This window comes from Carassius gibelio, chromosome B13, assembly GCF_023724105.1.
Source record: "Carassius gibelio isolate Cgi1373 ecotype wild population from Czech Republic chromosome B13, carGib1.2-hapl.c, whole genome shotgun sequence".
In the NCBI taxonomy this organism is placed as follows: Eukaryota; Metazoa; Chordata; class Actinopteri; order Cypriniformes; family Cyprinidae; genus Carassius; species Carassius gibelio.
The window spans coordinates 24471743-24490965 of record NC_068408.1 but is presented as its reverse complement, the minus strand read 5'-3'; the positions used below and the strand labels follow the sequence as shown (position 1 = coordinate 24490965).

Sequence of the window (19223 nt, the reverse complement as noted above, 5' to 3'; positions counted from 1 at the left end):
AGTAAAGTTTTAACCTCAGGTGCGTCATTTATGCACCAAATGGAACTTCAACGATAGTTTTCAAATGGGCTTCCTGACTAGTTTCCCATCTAACAGATGGCCCTGAACCTGAAGCCATTGGAGTCACTGTGGCTGGGTCACAGAGTGATGTTTTAGTACCACTATGACACAATGTTTACACTTTTCAGGGGAATCACCTATGAATAGTTTACTGATTGTTGTCTCAGAATATCTAAATAAAAACATTATAGCCATTAAAATGTAAGCATAATGCAATACACTTGGCAAAGTTGTTCCTACATGAATTAATTAATAGTCCATAATTATTTTTCCATTTACAGTTAATGAAGCCATAGTTTAAATTGTATTTAGGACAAATGAAAAAAAAAAAAAAAAAAAAAATATATATATATATATATATATATATATATATATATATATATATATATATATATATATATATATATATATATATATATATATATATATATATATATCTTACAAAAAATATCAATAAAGCTAAATTAAAGTGCATCTCAAACAAAGTGTCACACTTCAGAAGACTTCAGATCTGACCCAAATGTAAATTAACAAGGAACCAGGATTAAATGGATCCATACTCATTCTGAAATAAATAGTTATTTTACCTAATAAAACTAAAACTAATTCAAACTAGATGAGAGTTTTGAGTGAGATGCGTTTCCGTTCATTCAGACGGGACAGGGATGAGATGGAATGACTTAAACCCATTAAAAAGTATTTGCTTATTAGTTTCTTCTAATAATATTCCAATTTCCGAGTGCTTTAAGAAGATTACCAATATGATACTTCAAAATGACTCTTTTTGATGGGGACACTCCAAAAAAAAAAATTACACTGATAATTCTGGGAAAATACCAAAACACAACAAAAATAACATTTTAACAAAATACAGAGTGGGACTAAATCATGAAATATGAGCGGAATAAACTATATACATATGTATATGTAAATATATATTATGTGGTGATGCCCATTTCAGATCACTTTGGATTCGGTAGTTAATCTATGAGCATTATATTTGCTATTTTTAGTAGTTCACCAAATATGGTTACAACTGTATGTTACAAGGATATACCGCCGAGTCTTCATATGTTACACAGAAATTGGTTCTGTTTGAATGAGCCCTATTGGTTGAAGACGTGCCTGGAGGGCAGTGCTTGTGTAAACAGAGACAGCCGTCTAACGTACCCCACTGCATGATGAATGGCCTCATCCATCAAAGACAGAGCCCCACCATCCTACAGCGAATCAGCTTCACTCTTAATGTGCTGCTGGTTTGATATATGCTGTTTATTTTAATACTGCATCCATATTTCAGAGGATACCTACTCCCTTTCTCAGCTTATGATTAAATGTGATGATTAGGTTCTAAACAAAAAGGTCCGAACCACTGCTATTTTAGGAAACAGAGTAGCAAAAATAAATCATTCAGATAAATTCTGTCCTTTTTTTAAAGAACGCAGACACAAGAACAACCACAATACATCGACTAAGTAACCATGTCATGAAACTCAATCAGTGAACAACCATCATCCACAAAGATGTATAAAAGCCAAAGCCAATTATGGTGATAAATAGGCTTGGCCTACACAGTTCTTTACGCCGTACAGCACAATCAAAATAAACAACATAAATCTACAAAATGTTTAGCAAACACAAATAACAGTGGCGCTACTGGACAGACAGTTCTGATTGTTCGAGGGGGAATTCCTCCTTGACTGCGACAGCATCCTACAGTAGAGCTTCTGTTTCAAGGAAATATGTTCTAAGCTGCACCTTTAAAGAACTACTAACAGCTTGCACCAGTGCAAACCGTCTTTTGGCGTTAAAATAGAACGGTCAGGACTTAACTAAAAACATGCAGTGAAGAATTAGCACCTAACTAACAGTTATTTTTGCACCTGACCTTATTGAATATTCATTTGTAAGAGTTTCCCTTTCAGACGCTAAGCTTATGGGAGGAAAGTATTCAAATGAATCACGCAACACGATTATCTAATGTTTGTGCTCGTCAAATGACTGGTATTGACGCCATTATTTAATGGCCAAAAAAGCATGTCTTTAAGGGTTAGTTCACCCAAAAATGAAAATTAGCCTATGTTTTACTTACCCTCAAGCATCCTAGGTATATATAAATTTCTTCTTTCAGACGAATCCAATCAGAGTTACACTATATTAAAAATTAAAAATGGGTTTCGGCGGGAGTTTTTGTTCAAGAGTCCAAAAGTAGTCAAATAAAGCAAGTGCATCCGTAATAAAACATGCCTCACATGGCTCTGGGGCATGAATAAAGACCTATAGCGAATCGCTGAATTTTTGTAAGAGAAATAACTATATTTAAAATGTTATTAATACCTTCTCTCACTTCGGAAGCCATTCCAGTGGATGACTTAGGACGTATGCGTCACATGTGCGCCTCTTGAGAAATATGCTAGTCTCGTGAGTTTGCTAACAGGAGCAAAGGAAGCTAAGTTTCCTCACTTCAGCAAAGAAAAACCAGTCTCCTCTTGGCATATAATTAAAAGTCTTTGACATTTTTCTTTGCAAATCCTTATTTTGTTCTAATTTGTGACCGGCGTTTTGCTTTGCTCTCTCTCCTCTACACTTCCGCGTTCGTCACGAATCACCAGCGCGTGTGCAACACATGTGCCCTCTGTCATCCGCCAGGTCGGCTTGCATGAACGATAGTCAGCAGAAGTGAGGAAAAAAGTTTATAACATTTTAAATATAGAGAATTTTCCAACCAAAACGCATTGATTCGCTATAGGAGGCCTTTATTCATGCCCCAGAGCCATGTGATGCACGTTTTATTTGAGTACTTTTGGACTACTTTTAACAAGAAAATCCCACCTTCTCCCTTTCTAACGCTTGGAAGAGCCAGGGTACTTTTTAATATAACTCCGATTAGATTCATCTGAAAGAAGAATGTCATATTCCCCAAGGATGCTTTGAGGGTGGGTTCATTTTTTTCAATTTTTTTACATAGGGTAATTTTCTTTTTTGGGTGAACTAACCCTTTAAAGCAGGCAGTAATTTGTTCTGTGCTGGGAAAATTGTGCTGGTCATTATGAAAATGATCTGGCTGTGTCTAACACTAATTCTCCCTGTTTAGTAAATCTGGCCCTAAATATGGTAAATGGAAGCTGAACCATATTTGCTTTACATGCAAACCTAAGCCTAACTGGGTGAACTATTTAGTTTAATTTTAACTTATTTATTTTTGAAGCACTTTTAAATACAGTAACTGTTTGGATACTGTTTGGTTGAAATAGTGGTTTATCAAAATAATAAAAAAGTAATTCAGCAAATATCAAAATTGAAAGCTGTCAAAAGGCCTTTTTATGTGCCCCATTTAAAAGGAACACATCAACTACTGAACAAAACAACAGTGTCATTCATTTTATTTTTTCTCTCATCCTTTCTGCTCTTTCCCTTAATCAACACTTGCCTGTCCCAGATGCTGTTTTAATATCACATTTTCCCCAAAGTTAATGTCAGCTGCAATTCATTAACTCTGTTATTGTCGCTCTGCCACGTTCCCACTGATGACACACATGAGATTGAAACCCAATTCAGAAATATGCAGTTTGATTTCGTGACTGTGGATTTGCATGCTGATTAGATGTGATGAGTTCACATTTTGTCTGCACACGGTGAAGCCAGATGAATGCATCAGATAACGGCTGGATGAACCTGACCTCATCATGATGCGATTGAGATGATGTGAATGTTGTGAATTGATCACCTTGCGGTCACGGAAGCCAACTCTTTGTTTCTTTCTCTTCCCTTCTGAGCCGGCCTCATCTTCCTCCCCACCGCTACTCGACTCAAGAGCGTCGTCTGACTCCACCTCTTCTGCCACATCCTTCTCCTCCTCCTTTATCTGCTCCTCATGCTTCACTGAAGACCCTGCCTCTGCATATGCTCTGCCAATCAGAAGAGAGCATGCAGATAAGTCACACTGAAAAGTATACATCAGAAATACTCAACACTGTCGGAAAAAGTTCAAATCATTAAAAAAAAAATGTTTTCGAAAAAATTGTTGTGCTCACATTTATTAGATGAAAAATATGGTTAAAAAAAATTATATATGTAATGTATTTTATTCCTTTGATGCAAATCTGAATTTTCAGTTGTAAGTGTCACATGATCCTTCAGAAATCATTCTAATATACTTAATCTAGCAAACTGTGTACAATATTTGTCATGTGTACACTTACAATTCTTTTTAAGCAATCAGACCTACAATTTCTGCTGGACAATATAACTAAAAACCCATAGATTACACTAAAAAAGTAATTTAAACCATTTCTAGATGCACTTCTAGTCCAGCTAGCAACCACATAGCAGTTATGGCTGTGCAAAACATCAAATGCGATTTTCATGCGCATCGCATCAGTAAAGACGCTCCTGTAATTAGAAGTATACCTCCACCATGTGCGTTCAGAACAGGGTTGCCAGGTTTTCAAAACAAATCCTAACAAAACAACCACAGACTTGGCAACACTGGTTGTCATTTACTACACAGAGCCGTAATTCACTGACAATCTACACAAAATCGATTTTAAAATCGATTCTTTGTTGATTTTGAAAGCGATTTTGTGTTAGTTGTCGGTAGACTACTGCTCTGTGTAGTAAATGGCGCTCCACCTGAACCAGTGTTGCCAAGTCTGCAGTTTCCGCATGTTGAAGCGACCCCAATACCAATAACATGATATTTTGCCCCTAAAATGCTAACCATGCCAAAAAACGTATATTTTTACCCCGGGAGGCAATTTTTACCGTGGAACCTTCTGGAAACGCGCTTGGGCTAGTTTTGGACTAGTTTTGAGAATCAACTGGGCAGGATTTGTTGCGAAAACCTGGCAACCCTGATCTGAATGCACATGCTGGAGATATACTTCTAATTAAAGGAGCGTATTTACTGATGAGATGCGCATGAAAATCGCATTCGATTTATTGCACAGCCCTAATAGCAATGGGTTAAAAATCAATCTGAACACATAAGGAACACATAAGCAACTGCATAACAACACTCTGACACCGTAGTGAGTTTTCCTTAGGCAAATCCCTCAAATATTTTCTTTAAAAAAAAAAAAATCTACTTTACTCACCATTACACATGGGATCCAACAATGTCAATGTCTATTTATCTCTGAGATGTACCTCATACTAAAAGTCATTGAAGAGTGCTACAGGGTCAATATCTTAAGGACAAAAAGCAGTAATTGAAAAAAGGTCTGCTGTTGTGTTGATGGGATGTGTTTGAAGGTTTGTTCAATAACTCAATATAATGAGACACAGAGAAAATGACTGCACAGACTGAAAACCGAAAGGCCACCTCGTCTCATAACTCCTTCATTCTATAGATCACATCCCAGATGCATTTCTCTATATTGCTGATATATCAGTTGCTCTATTCATTCACCCAGACTGCAGATGAATCTCTGCAGGTATGGGCTCAAAGGACATTTACATTAAAGGTGAAATGTGTCATTTCTTTTCATGTTACAATACTTTCTCCTATCCCAGTTTGATATACAGACACAGCTATATGTAAGCCCCTTCTTAGGGTGACTTCCCCAAAAACTCTCAATATAAAAATGCTGGCCTATACTGTAAAAGCTAATTTTTTTTTAGGTAAAAAAAATAAAATAAATAAAAAACAGTAGAAAAAAAAGTATCTTTTTAAATGTTGCAAGTAAATGTAAGCATCATAATTTAATAATGTACAGTATGAAAAATATATATCCATTCATTCATTATGATCTGATAAAGGCTGCATTTAAAAGAAGTATTAAATAATTTATTATATTAAAGATTAACCTTAAGTGAAAATTACATAAAAGACAAGACAACATAAATGTAAAAATAAGTCAACATTTGCGTGTATGATAAAATATCCAAGCACAACCAATACGGATTTAAAAAAAGAAAGAAAGAAAAAGTAATACCAGGCGCTAACTAATATACTACTTATATATAATATTTTTTTTCTGCCAGAAAATACAGAGATATATACCATAAACCACAAATCAAGCAAAAAATACAGAGATATGAATAGTGTGTGTGTCTTTGTGTGTGTGTGTGTGTGTGTGTGTGTGTGTGTATGTGTATATATGTATGTATGTATGTATGTATGTATATATATATATATATATATATATATATATATATATATATATATATATATATATATATATATATATATATATATATATATATATATATATATGTATGTATGTATATATATATATATATATATATATATATATATATATATATATTATAAACCAGTAGTATTGCCATTTCATTATTTCTCTGATTCCATTTAGTGCTGCTACTGGCACAAAAATTAAAGGGATAGTTCACCCGAAAATTTAAATTTGGTGTTTATCCGCTTACCCCCAGAGCATCGAAGATGTAGGTGACATTGTTTCTTCAGTAGAAAGTTGATTACACTCTATCTACAATCTCAATTAGGAGTGTCAATAGTCCATTTGAGAGATAGGTGGCGATAATGAACTTGAATCTGTGATCCACCGTAAAGCAAGAAGAAGAAGACGCCTAACACATCTACTTAAGAACACGCTCAGGAGAGTTCTAACAGTTCGGACATTGTGTGAATCACAGGTAAAAAAAAAAAAAACTATATAAAAACTGTTCAGTTTATTGCACAAACCAATTGTTTTGTGTCTTTAAACATCAATGTATCGTCACCAGCTGCAGGGTTTAATTTGGTTTTGTTTGTGTATGTTTTTGTTTGTTTGTTTTATTGTAAGATTTAGCTGTGATTCCCATCCACCTCCATTATAAGACTGACAGACTTCAACGGTTTGTGTTAAAAATCTTTGTTGGTGTTCTACTGAAGAAACAATGTCACCTACATCTTGGATGCACTGGGGGTAAGCAGATAAACATATATTTTTTAATGCTTTACGTAACTCTAGTCACAAAAAAATATGATATACACAATATGATGTAACTCTTATAGGTTATAATGCTGTATTATAATTGTAAGAGACTTCCTTTATGGGACAGGTGTCCACAGTGAGCTGTACCTTGTCCACAGTAGTCCAGCACTGGCTGAGATGCCCGTTACCCCCGCCAGGGCAGCCAGCATCAGTCTGCGCCGCTGATGGGAACGGAAGGCACCGCTGTGATGCCGTCTTGACAACTGCACCATCCCGACGGTGACAGCCGTCAGCGTCCGCAAGCGGTACATACTGCAAGAAGACAGAAAGACAGAGCGCTTACTATGCAAATAATACTTTTAATTCAGAATGACAATTACATCTGTATGCAAATATCTCCTGGAGTGACACAAATGACACCATTTCAAAGTAAAGTCAAAGTAACGTTATAAACTATCGAATGAAATGAAATTCATCCAAAGTCAAACAAGCCCATTCCTCCTCTCCTTCTTCAGAGATTTGGGCAAGCCTCAAATGGTGTGATATGATTTGATTCTTTCTGAAATTAAAACTGTAAATGTGGGTTCTAGATCATTCCCGAACACTGCATGGATTATCCTGAATCCCTACACTAGCACATCTCCCACGGCCCCGAGCCTGCACTCTCAAAAAACTCATTATCCAGCAGTTCAGGGACAAGACACATTTTTAACAAGACTTGAGAAAGTTATGCAATGAAATGGGGCTTTGTGGCCTTAAGTCCACATCTTTTAGTTCTGAGGTCATCTGTAAGTGAGTATACTCGTAAAAGTGTCAAAATAGACTTTTAGGAGCTGTAAGTATTTAAAATATATAATTTTTTCTTCTGGGGAAATGGCGCAAAATACTGACGACTCATTCTGTCTGAAGGGACATAAGCAAAAACTTGCCACCTGCCACAGGCTAGCCAGTAGAAAATAACAGTTTGTGGCTATAACAAACATTAAGCACAATGCGATTTTAAAAAATAAAAATAAATTGAGAGATGAAACATCTCAGCTTCACTTTTATATTGAGATGAACTGAGTGAATGTAAAAAATAAGTCAACTTTTTTAGCTTTTAAAACATACAGATCTAAAGGCCTAATTAAAGGATCTAAATATTAGCAACTAGCTTCTTTTTATGCCAAAAATAAAATTTCCCCCTCAACAAAAATACCATAAATAGGCCATGGAAGCGATGGGTCTGCCAAGGTAACTATTCATATAGCACTAGTGATTTGGAATATACTCCACGAAGCAATCACAAAATAAGAATTTATCATAGAAACTTCACTGCTAAATAACAAATTAGACTAGGCATTATTCTAATTATCAAACTCCAATACAAATTCACAGTGCTGCAGTTAAACCCTTTACATTACCAGTTCTGTCAGGACAACTCTCTGAGAGTTTAGCATAGTAATACACATGGCAACATTAATGTGTTTGGTCTTGATGGAACAGATCTGCTACACTGCTGCTGTGAGTATGTAGGAAATACTGCTGCTGCACATATAACGTGAAATAACCCCCATTTATAACATACATGAAATCACGCTGTAGCAGATATATACAGGTGGAGCTGGGGAAGCTGGAGGGTTTCTGAAGCGCAGTGCGACTGCTACAGTAAGCCCTAGATGAGTACTTGAATGTTGAGCAGCAAGATCATTGGCTGATAATATGGAAAGAAATCAATCAGCTGCAACTTTTGAATAATAATGTGATTATATTAGACTGAGTTAGACCTATCCACCTGCGTCATCTAGAGTTTTATGACAGAACTTTGTTTTTAGGCCTATAAACACTCCCAAAATAGTACCCTAGTACAGTAACAAAATACAACTAAATACTTAAGTACTTTACAGCTTGTTAACAAGCTATATCAGCGTTTTAAAACAAGGTATATGCATTTATTTAGGCAGACGTGGACCATTTGCACCATTTATAGAATTACCTATTGAAACCATTAGCTTAATTTGATATCATGCCATTTAGGCATTTAGCAATCATGGTCTTATGAATCAAATATTATACAAGCTCTTCTGGAACTCTTCAGAGTTCAAAGTTTTGCCTGCATCAATAGGCCAAACAACATGAGAACATTGTTAGTTCTCATGTATCTCATGACCAGAGGTCAATGATGTCAAACCTACAATGTGTCAGGGGTGTCCAAACATAGCTCCAACCCCTATTAAACTAACCTGAACCAGCTAATCAAGCTTTTCAGACTCGCTAGAAACTTCCAGGCCGGTGTGTGTTGGACTTAAACTCTACAGGATGTCAGCCCTTCAGGAGCAGGACTAAACACCCCTAGTCTAAGGCATCACATTTAATTTGAGAGCTACAGAACTGTTTATGTGGTTTAGTATATCCACCGCAAAATGTTACTGAATGGCTTTAGAAGGCTTGGAGAACAGCACACAAGATATATAGACCACTTGGGATACTTTTATTGTGCTTTGTATGCAATTTTGGTGCTTAACACCATACATCTCCATTCACTAAAAAGAGCACATATTCTTCCAAATTCCACCTTTCAAAACTAAATTTCAAGAAAAGTCACAATCACAAAGTAAATGATGACTCATTTTCAGTTTTGGCAGACCTAATCTTGTCACAGGGGTTAACATATTGCAGTCAAACTGTGTACATATAACAACTTTTGAGTGAAGCCACAGGATAGCTCTTAAGACCTGCGACTTTCAATCTTCTTTTATGCCAAATTTGTCAGATTTCCCCAGATAAACACATCGAGCATCTGCTCGTTTTTCCTTAAAAAGAGCTACTTATGTCTTTTGCATCTTGTAACATCAAACTGTAGGCAGAGAGGGACTGCGAACTCTCCCTGTGTGTTCTGCCTCATTTGTAGGAAGGCAAAAACTCCATAGAGGCTAGAAGAGCCACCTGTCCGTTTTCCAATATTGACTGTATTTTGATTGAGGTCCTGATTCAGCAGAACATAATGAGAGTGGGAGCGCTACATGCTAATTGGATTGAGCACTTGTGCGTGACATTGCAGACTGATGGCGCTAGTCTCTGGGGCTGAGGGACAGTGGGACTTTGACTGAGAGCGTCACATAACTCTTCAAATGGAGAAGACACTGCATTAGCCCAGTAAACACCCTGGTGGGTTCTATCAGAGCGAGTGCCACTGGTTCAAGCCTTCTCGAAGAACACTTTGTGTGACTTCACATTCCAAGGCTTTTGTTATGGCCATTACAATGTTATTAATGTAATGTTTGCACAGTTTAACTGTAATTATGATGAGCTTTTCATTCACGTTACTTCCAATGAGGATTGAAGCTGGTGTAGATAACACATTTGGGCAGCAGTGAACCAGCAGTATGATTATCTGTTAAAACATTTAAGAAAACTTTAAGTCACATTTTATTTTAAGGTCCAGTTCCTGCTATGAACTAACAATAAACTATGGCTTTTTCCTCAATAAGCTTCTTAATAGTTAGTAAGATAGTTGTTATGTTTAGGTATAGGGTATGATTAAGGGATCTAAAACATGGTCATGCAGAAAAAGGCATTAATATGTCCTTTATTAGTACTAATAAACAGTCAATATGAAAGTGCATGCTAGTTAATAGTGAGTATAATTTGTTTCTTAAAAGTTTTTTTCTATTCAGTATGGCAACACAGGGGATGCTCATCTTTTTTTTCTGTATCTTTAATTTTCTTCAAAAATACATAAAAAATGCAATTCATTGTGTCTTAAACCTACTTCTATTATGATGAGCATACCATAATAATGAAACATGGAACTAAAGTGGAGTAAAGTCAAAAATGTTAGGGTGACACCATAGTGGGTAAAACTTTCTTTTACGGTTGCATCTATTAGTTGCTTATTAGCATGTATATTACAAGAATATTAGCCATGTGGTAGTGCTAATTAAGCACATATTAATGCCTTATTCTACATTACCTTATTCTACATCCCTAATCTTACCCAATACCTAAACTTAACAACTACCTTACTATTAATTAGTAGAAAATTAAGAATTTATTGAGAGAAAAAAGTCATATTTATTAGTAATAAGCAACTAATAAATGTGTCACCGTACAATGTGTTTCACTCACATCATGAGGGGGCTGATGAAGGAAAAGCTGCCAAATTGTATTCAATAACATATGAGACGCCATGCCAAGTGCATCATTTAGACTGATTACTGATGGTTTCCTTAACATTAACCTTCACAGTTCATGAAGATTCAACTGAGTGGTGAAAGTGATTATATAAGTCAATTTACAGCTTTTTAAAGTAATAAAAAATGCACATTATGCAAATACTTAAAGACAGTCCATAAGGTTTTAATTTTATCCACACATCAGAGAAAATCTGAATCAACTGCAAGTGACATTCTGTTAAAGAGAAAAATTATTCTTAGTCAGACCTGTTACAGTTGCAAGTCTTTTATATAATATTTTGCACAGTAATTAAAGGGGTCATATGATGTTGCTAAAAAGAACATTATTTTATGTATTTGGTCTGTAATTATATGTGTTCAAAAAACACATTATTTTCCACATACTGTACATTATCGTTTCTCCTCTATGCCCTGCCCTTCTAATTTTTTTTACAAAGTTCATTGTTCTGAAAAGCAAGGTGTGCTCTGATTGGCCACCCATACAGTGTATTGTGATTGGCTGAATGCCTCAAGCGTGTGATGGAAATGTTGCGCCCCTTGTCATACTGTAATATGTGTCCTGTCAGAACGCCAGTGAGACAATACGAAAACAATAAACTCTTTACAAACGAGCCATTTGTTGCATCCAGTTGGGACATAATTACAGACTATGATGACTTATACTGTGTTTTTATGTGTTGTGTTGCATCGCACTGCACCGCGTAAACATAAAACCATGTCTGCATTTGTGATTGGAGAAATGACAAACAACAAGCGCTACAATGGTTCTCAATTCCAGTACTCGCACCTCCCAGCTCTGCATATTTTAAATGTCTCTCTTTGTTAACCAGATTCAGATAATGAGCTTGTTAGAAGTAAGTTCCGTACATGAACTGTGTTCCCATTGACATGGTCCCTACACAGTGTTCACTGCTCCCTACTCCCTGAGCTGGGGAAATCTGCTGAAGTTTATCTCACTTTAGAACATTCATAGATTTGTGCTGCGTAACGTCTTCCTACACGGATAAGTGTGACATCATATAGCTCTGTAAATATATACAATTAAAATTCACATCTCGCACAATTCAATACACTTTGATTGGAACATATACATTCGCTTCGAACTGTAATCATGGCAGAATATCCTGTGATGTCCACTTCGCAGGGCACTTATGATTGAATAGAACAAACGTCTGAAATGATAAGAGTAACATACAAAATGTGCAGAGCAGGGGGGCGCGAGGACTGGAATTGAGAACCGCTGCTCTACACTGCTCAAAACTCACGTTTGAATCATCAGTGGCAGATCCTTTACATATGTAAAGTATTCACTTTCACAACGAAACAGCGTCTCCACAACATGACGACTGCAGCAACAGCAAGAATCAAAGTTACGCTTTCTTTCTTTGTGTGAGCATTTGAGTGGTGTTATGCAAATCTTCCCACATATACATGTGAGGGCGTGTTAGAATGATCTGTTTTAGGGGGGTATGGTTGACTCTTAACTTTTAAAAAGAATATCTCCTTGGGTTTGAAACTTTACTTTTTGCAACTTTACAGATCTTCTTTATGCACCAAGAGCTTTAAACACTCCAAAGAGAAAGGAAATCTTGAAATCGCATCATATGACCCCTTTAACTAAATTCATCAAACTTTGTGGCATTTAACAATTAATTAATATCATTTACTCACTCCCAAGTTGTTCCAAACAAACAGCCTATGTCTTTCTTTTTACAAACACTTTAAAAAATGCACTTTGTAGATTTCAAATCCAATGTTTTAAAGTATCACATGTAAAGATGGGTCAAAAAGCATGCAACTAATTGCATTTAACATAAATCTAAACATACATTATAGTTTAATTGTCAATAACATGAAATTATGTGTCCAAAATATTACATTTAGTCTAGGCTTACTTTAATAATTATATTATTTCCATAATAATGACTCTTTTAAAAATATAAAGTCAACTTTTACACGAAGCAAAAATTCATTTCGGTTATAATTTCCTCATCCTCACATTGTCCCAAATGCATATCATTTTCTTTCTTCTGTGAAAACACAAAACAAGATATTCTGAAAGACAGCCAAGCAACACACTGCACCCCACTGACTTTTTCTGTACAGATAAACGTTAAGACTTTTTTCAAAATAGAGCGATTTATTTATTGTGTTCCATGGAAATTCGTCCAATTAACAAAAGAGGTCAAAAGAACAGCTTAAACATTCAGTAAAACACTTCTTTGTGTGTTACACAGAAAAAAATAATAAAGTCAAAGGTGTTTAGAAGCACAGCAGCCTCTGACAAGAAACACTTAAGGTAAACCGCAGTTCTTGTATGCCCAATTGGTTGGGCATAATTCCTACATAGACTCCAGACTTCTGAGACTCCCAAACAATTTAATCAAAGAGAGCTCTTTAACCTTGCCTCTCTGCAATCTTCAACAGCAAACAGTCTGCAGCAGTCAGGGTTTCACATATCCAGTGGCAATCTGGATTCAGCTTCTCTCTATGCACCAGCGATCTAACAGCCATAAGCCTCTCAGATAAGGTTCTGCCAGGCATTGCACCAACAGCAGACATCAGCCAACTTCATGAGCAACTGATGACCAACAGTGTCTCTTACAGTGCAAAAGAAAGCTGATGAAAAGCTGAAATATCACCAATACACATTGTCCCTATCTGCGGCAATCATGTTTGCCTTTTATCATCAAACGAGGGGAAATAAAACTAAGCCCATCTAAATATCCTCAAGGTACATTCTGCAATTATCTGAGCTCCCAGAACTTTGCCTGCAGCATAAGATTTTTCACTACTCTGATAACAATCAGAGACATAAAGTGGAGTGGACAGATTGTTTATTTGTACAGAACAAATTGGAGAAACTGTGACGTCTAATATGTCAGATGGTGGAATGTATGTATCACTTTATGTTAAACCGCATGTGCATTTACAGGACTAGCCTGATAAATACAATGATTTGAGCAGAAAGAGCAAAATTATTGGAGTTTCTGAGATTTAGGTCTTAAGGACACAATGCTGCGTTGTCACAGGAACATCCCAGCTGAAGATAATGAGGAAATTATGTCACAACTTTTGCCAAGTGCATTCCTGATGACTACATAATGCTCTGTTCACTTAAAAAGCCCCCACTTTAAAGACGGGCGTACACCGTGCGGATTCTGATGGTCAGAAGATGGTATGTCCATGCATACGTCAAGAATGAGTTTAACTGAAAATTGTTCGGACGAGGTGATATATGACCCAATTTTACGACCTGCCGATTTCCAAAGCAATCGCACGAAGTTCCGAACCAAAAACATGAAGTCTGAGGAAGAGATTGCTTTTTTTGTGGCAGCAATGGCTTGCGAAAGAATAAAAAATAAAATAAAAAGATGAGCATTGCAAAGAATTTGGCTGAAAAGCAGAGAAAAGCATGGACTTTCTGTTCTTCAAAAACAGCTTGAGGTAAGTGTATCTATGTGCGCATGCTTTGTGGTCGTGGAAGATATGGGAAAGTATATAACCATAGCATGTCATGCAAGTTTGTGCATATAGTAACATGGTTTTTATATATTTTTAAACAAATGTAATTGCTGGATAGTCTTTTTCCTAGTTCATGATTGGTCAACTTCAGATAGATCAACAAATTGGCTTGTTCAATCACGTCACGAATTCAAAGCGACAGCTCACAACTTTTTAGACGTTTAAAATGATTGGGAGGTCGGGAAGTGCTCGTAAGGCACTCTACTACTCTCATACGAGCCAGGACCATACACGATTTCCACATGATTGAAAAAAGATTGCACCGTGTACGCCCGCCTTAAGGAGATCAAAAACTCGCACACCCCTCTGACACCCCTAGTAAGAATTGTGAGATACAAACTTGCAGTTTTTTTCTCGCAATTGCAAGTTTATTTCTCACAGTTCTGACTGCTTAATACCAAGATCAAAACTCAGCCAGCTACATAAGAACTGGACTCGGTTAAAAGTTGTGTGTGTGCAAAAAAAAGAGCTGCACAATTTTGGATAAATTGAGACTTAAAAATAAGAAATTATGGAGCTTGTATTTCTCTCACAATTCTGAAGAAAATATTTTAGACTACACAAAATCCCATGCAATTTATGAATGAATGATTCAATGACTACTGGATATTTCAGTGTTTTTGAATGAATCTTTTGAATCAATCATTCAGATACAAATACATTTTTAACAGCCCCTTTTCGCCACTTAAAACAAAAAGATGCTCACATAGGAATTTATAGGTGGAACTGAAATATTAATTTTACAAGTATCCGATTCCTGACCTTAAGTATCCAATTCTGGAATTGGAATTGATTTTCGTTTCTCAATCCCACTTGTAAACAAAGGACACGATGCATTTTGTTTGTTTGTGGATAAATTTTGTAGTAAAGTTGTCATAATGTTAATATTATATTCTGAAGTATTTTTTTCCCATTATCAATGTCTATCCTGTTCTAAGCTTGTATTTTTCCAAATGATGTCTAAAACTTTGTATTATGCACACTTCTCATGTTTATGTTGTATTCTTCATTTGTAAATCGCTTTGGATAAAATCTGCTAAATGAATAAATGTAAAACATAAATGTTTTGGAGGATTTTACATTTTCATGAATTTATTTATTTTAATTCCAAGTATGGACTTTCATAAACCCAGAGCAAATTTAAGGATACGTGTACTGTACTGCATTATAACGGGACATAATAACATTTATAAAATCAGTTCAAATTCGATTTAATGCACAGTACTAGCCCATAATTTTCTAAATAATTATTTTCTTATTAATATACATAACCAAAATAATGCTTCTAACGTAGAAAAACAAAACCTGCCAAACAAATATGGCACTACTGATAAACACGAGAGTAACATAAACATGGTCCTAGGCAAAAACAAGAGCTTTGAAATAGAGTTTACACTGGGTATGAGGTGTTGAGCAGCTGAAGCATTAGCTAAACCTACACAAAATAACTGCCTCGTTTTACATGGTCATACACTGTAAGATATCTAGAGACTGCATGGATATTTGTAATTATTCCGTTTTCAACTGCAGTGTGTTCATGCATAATCGATCGGTCACATACAGACAGCCCAGCTTTCTAATCTATGCTCAGGCGCTGCGCGAGCGCCTGTGGTTATCTGTCTCTGTCAGTCGAGTCTGGTCATATACTCACTCGGTAAACGAAGTCCTGCACGGAAGATTTCTTCAGTAAACGCTATAGACTCTCCTCCGATTCTCCGTTAACGGCAGTCTCTGCTGAAGTTCCGCGTCTACGGAGGCCGGGCACAAACACACCCCACGGCTAACGTCAGGAACACACTCCTCCTCCTCACCACTTCTCCTCTGTGGAAATAACTCCCTTCTGTTTGTAAACACAAGTATTCATAGGCGACGTGAAACAGCTTTTGTGTTGCTTTCGTCAAAAATGTAGGCTATGTGTTATAGGAGTGGTTCATGTTTGTGCCTTAAAAACAAGGTGTGCTTAGACTTGCTTTAGCTTGGCTCACTTTCAGCAAAATACTTGTCCATACTTTCGAAAATGTACATTGATATTACAATGCTTAGGACAATAATCCAAGCATTGTTGGTAATTTTATTCTCTGTGATACCATTTAAATACCATGGTAAATACTATGGTACACTTTTAAAAAAGGCGTTTGCTTCTGTGAAGAACCTTTAACATCTATGGAAACTTCTTTTTATTTTCCTCACACTAAGAAAATAGTCCACTTTGAATGGTTCTTTGGTGAACTAACAAAAAACCCTATTTAAGAGCATAAAATGGAAATCATACAGTAGCCAATGTCCAAATCCATAGCCTCCATAGTCCTTTTTTGTAAAAGAAACTTGCTGTGTGTGTTTCTCAATTTAAAGACAATACTTACATAACATTAAATTACACAGTAATCAAAATATAGCTTATCATTAAATTAAGTGTTATGACTAAGATAAGCCTTTCTCCCTTCATAATATCTTCTTACACACACACACATACACACACTCATACTAAGACATAAAATAGCCAGGGATTTATTTCAGAAATGTATTATGTGAAATGTTTTATGTCATGTTTTTATTGTAAAACCACATTTCTTTTTTTTTTCTTCTTCTTCATTGTGTTGTCATAAATAGAGTGTCACCTTGCCAGAAAATCCAGCTAAACTAGCTTCAGATGATAACTGCATGGCTTTTAACTGGTTGAAACTGATCGCAGTTGCTCAGCTGGACAACCAGCAAGAGTAACCAAAGTCAAATTGGGTAAGACTGCCTTGTCTGAGCCAGTTGAACTATCCCCATGTTCTAAAATAAAGCTTTGGTTGACCTTGACCACTTTAGGGCAGTGTGACTTGATCTTTTCAGCGGGGCCTGGTCATAAACACTTAAATGTCTGTGTTTACTTGGTGTGGGGCTGGATATTTGATTCAGCTGAATGATTTCATTTCCCCTTCAAGACGTCCAGCAGCCTCTGCGTAGACTGAAATGGCTCAATATCAAAAGTGTATGCCCAAAGCACTCAACACAAGAGGACCAGAAATAGGCCACATTTTTGAAAGTTTTTCTCCTACGTGTTTGAACTTGCTCAGTTCTTCTAATTCCTTCTTTCTCCGGCCCTCCTCTTGTTCTCCCTCCCTTCTTCTGTGTTTCCTCTGCTGTAATTCATCTCCTGGTGCCATCACACACATACCCCCTCTGCGAAATAGACTGTCTTTGGCAAATTTCCTCTCCGGATCAACCAACCGTGAAACAGGATCTGGAGCTTGGGTGCATAGAGCAAACTATTCTATTTTGGATGCTGTCGAAGACCAGATTGTTTGAAGTTAAATGTGGATTTATCATTTAGTCTGTGTGAAGCTTGGCTTTTTCACCAGGTTATAAAGAGTTCACTTTTTGCCATAGCCCTCTAAATAATTAGGCTCTGTTATCCTGCAAGATCTAGTTACATTAAAGATGCTATACACATGTTAAACAACTGCTAGTGTGTTGATATAATAATGCTTGTAAAGCAGTGATAGTGAGGAGTGAATTAAGACCCTATGAATCCTAACCTCTTACCATAACCTTAGTGAAGACAATCCATGAAGTCTTAACTTGACAGTTGACATTTTTATTTTTTTTGGGGGGGGGGGGGGGGTCATTCTGTTGAAGTCATCTATGCTGGTCTTCTCCTACAAGTTGCCTATAAAGAAACTTTTAGCCAATACAGTAATTTCAAATTTCTCTCCTTGGAAATCACAAGAAGTAAATCTTCATCTTGACTAAACAATACACCACCTTTCAAAAGTTTGGGTGTAAGTTTTTTTTTTTTTTAACAAAGAAATATAACGTTTATTCAGAATGGACAGATTAAATTTAAATAATAAAATGTTATGAAATCTATCTTGAAATAAATGCTAATCTTTTTGTAAACTTTCAATGAAACACAACATTTTAAGCAGAACAACAATTTTCAAAAGAAACAGAAGAAATGTTTCTTATTTATAAAAAATAAATTATTAAGTCACATTTTTATAAATTAAATAATGAAAACTACAATTTCAATTTAGTGTCATTTAAATATGACAATCAATTGAATTTCCAATGTCGGTTAATATAATTGAAGCTGAAATGACTTGTACGACTAAGTTGATTAACACCTAAAAATATAAAGCAGCAACTGAACATAGGTTTTTAAAATTAAATTAGGTGGGAATTTTTTACTGTGTTGAGCCACAAATCTGCAAATTAAAATAGTTTCCATAGGAGCAAATGACACTGAAGACTCTAGTGTCTAAAACACTAAATCAGCTTTGCCATTACATTTTAAAATATATATTTTATAAAAAATATTTTGAAGTATATAATGGAAAGCAGTTTATTCAAAATTGTCATAATGTTTCACAATATAGTTGATATTATTTTTGATCAAATAAATGCATAAGAGTCTTCTTCAAAAGCATAAAAAATTATAATGACCTCAATGTTTTTGTAAGAAGCTATACTGACTCACTTCTGTATGGCCAAGAGAACATGTGATCATATACAGTATGTAGGAATATATTGAATATTAGCAAATATATTTATAGCTAGCCATCATATAATCATTCTTTTG

General features: G+C 35.8%; 1 protein-coding gene across 1 annotated transcript in view; it reads right to left on the bottom strand.

Moving 5' to 3' along the window:
* LOC127970366 (calcium uptake protein 1, mitochondrial-like) overlaps positions 1-16471 on the bottom strand; it is a 71242-nt gene extending 54771 nt beyond the window's left edge. Inside the window, exons 1-3 of the mRNA XM_052572911.1 lie at positions 16308-16471; positions 7104-7268; positions 3788-3968 (exon numbers count right to left, since the gene is read on the bottom strand). Coding sequence (XP_052428871.1) covers positions 3788-3968; positions 7104-7267 — 345 coding nt within the window. The 5' untranslated portion in view covers position 7268; positions 16308-16471. The remainder of the gene's footprint in view (positions 1-3787; positions 3969-7103; positions 7269-16307) is intronic.
* Between the last annotated feature and the right edge of the window lie 2752 nt (positions 16472-19223).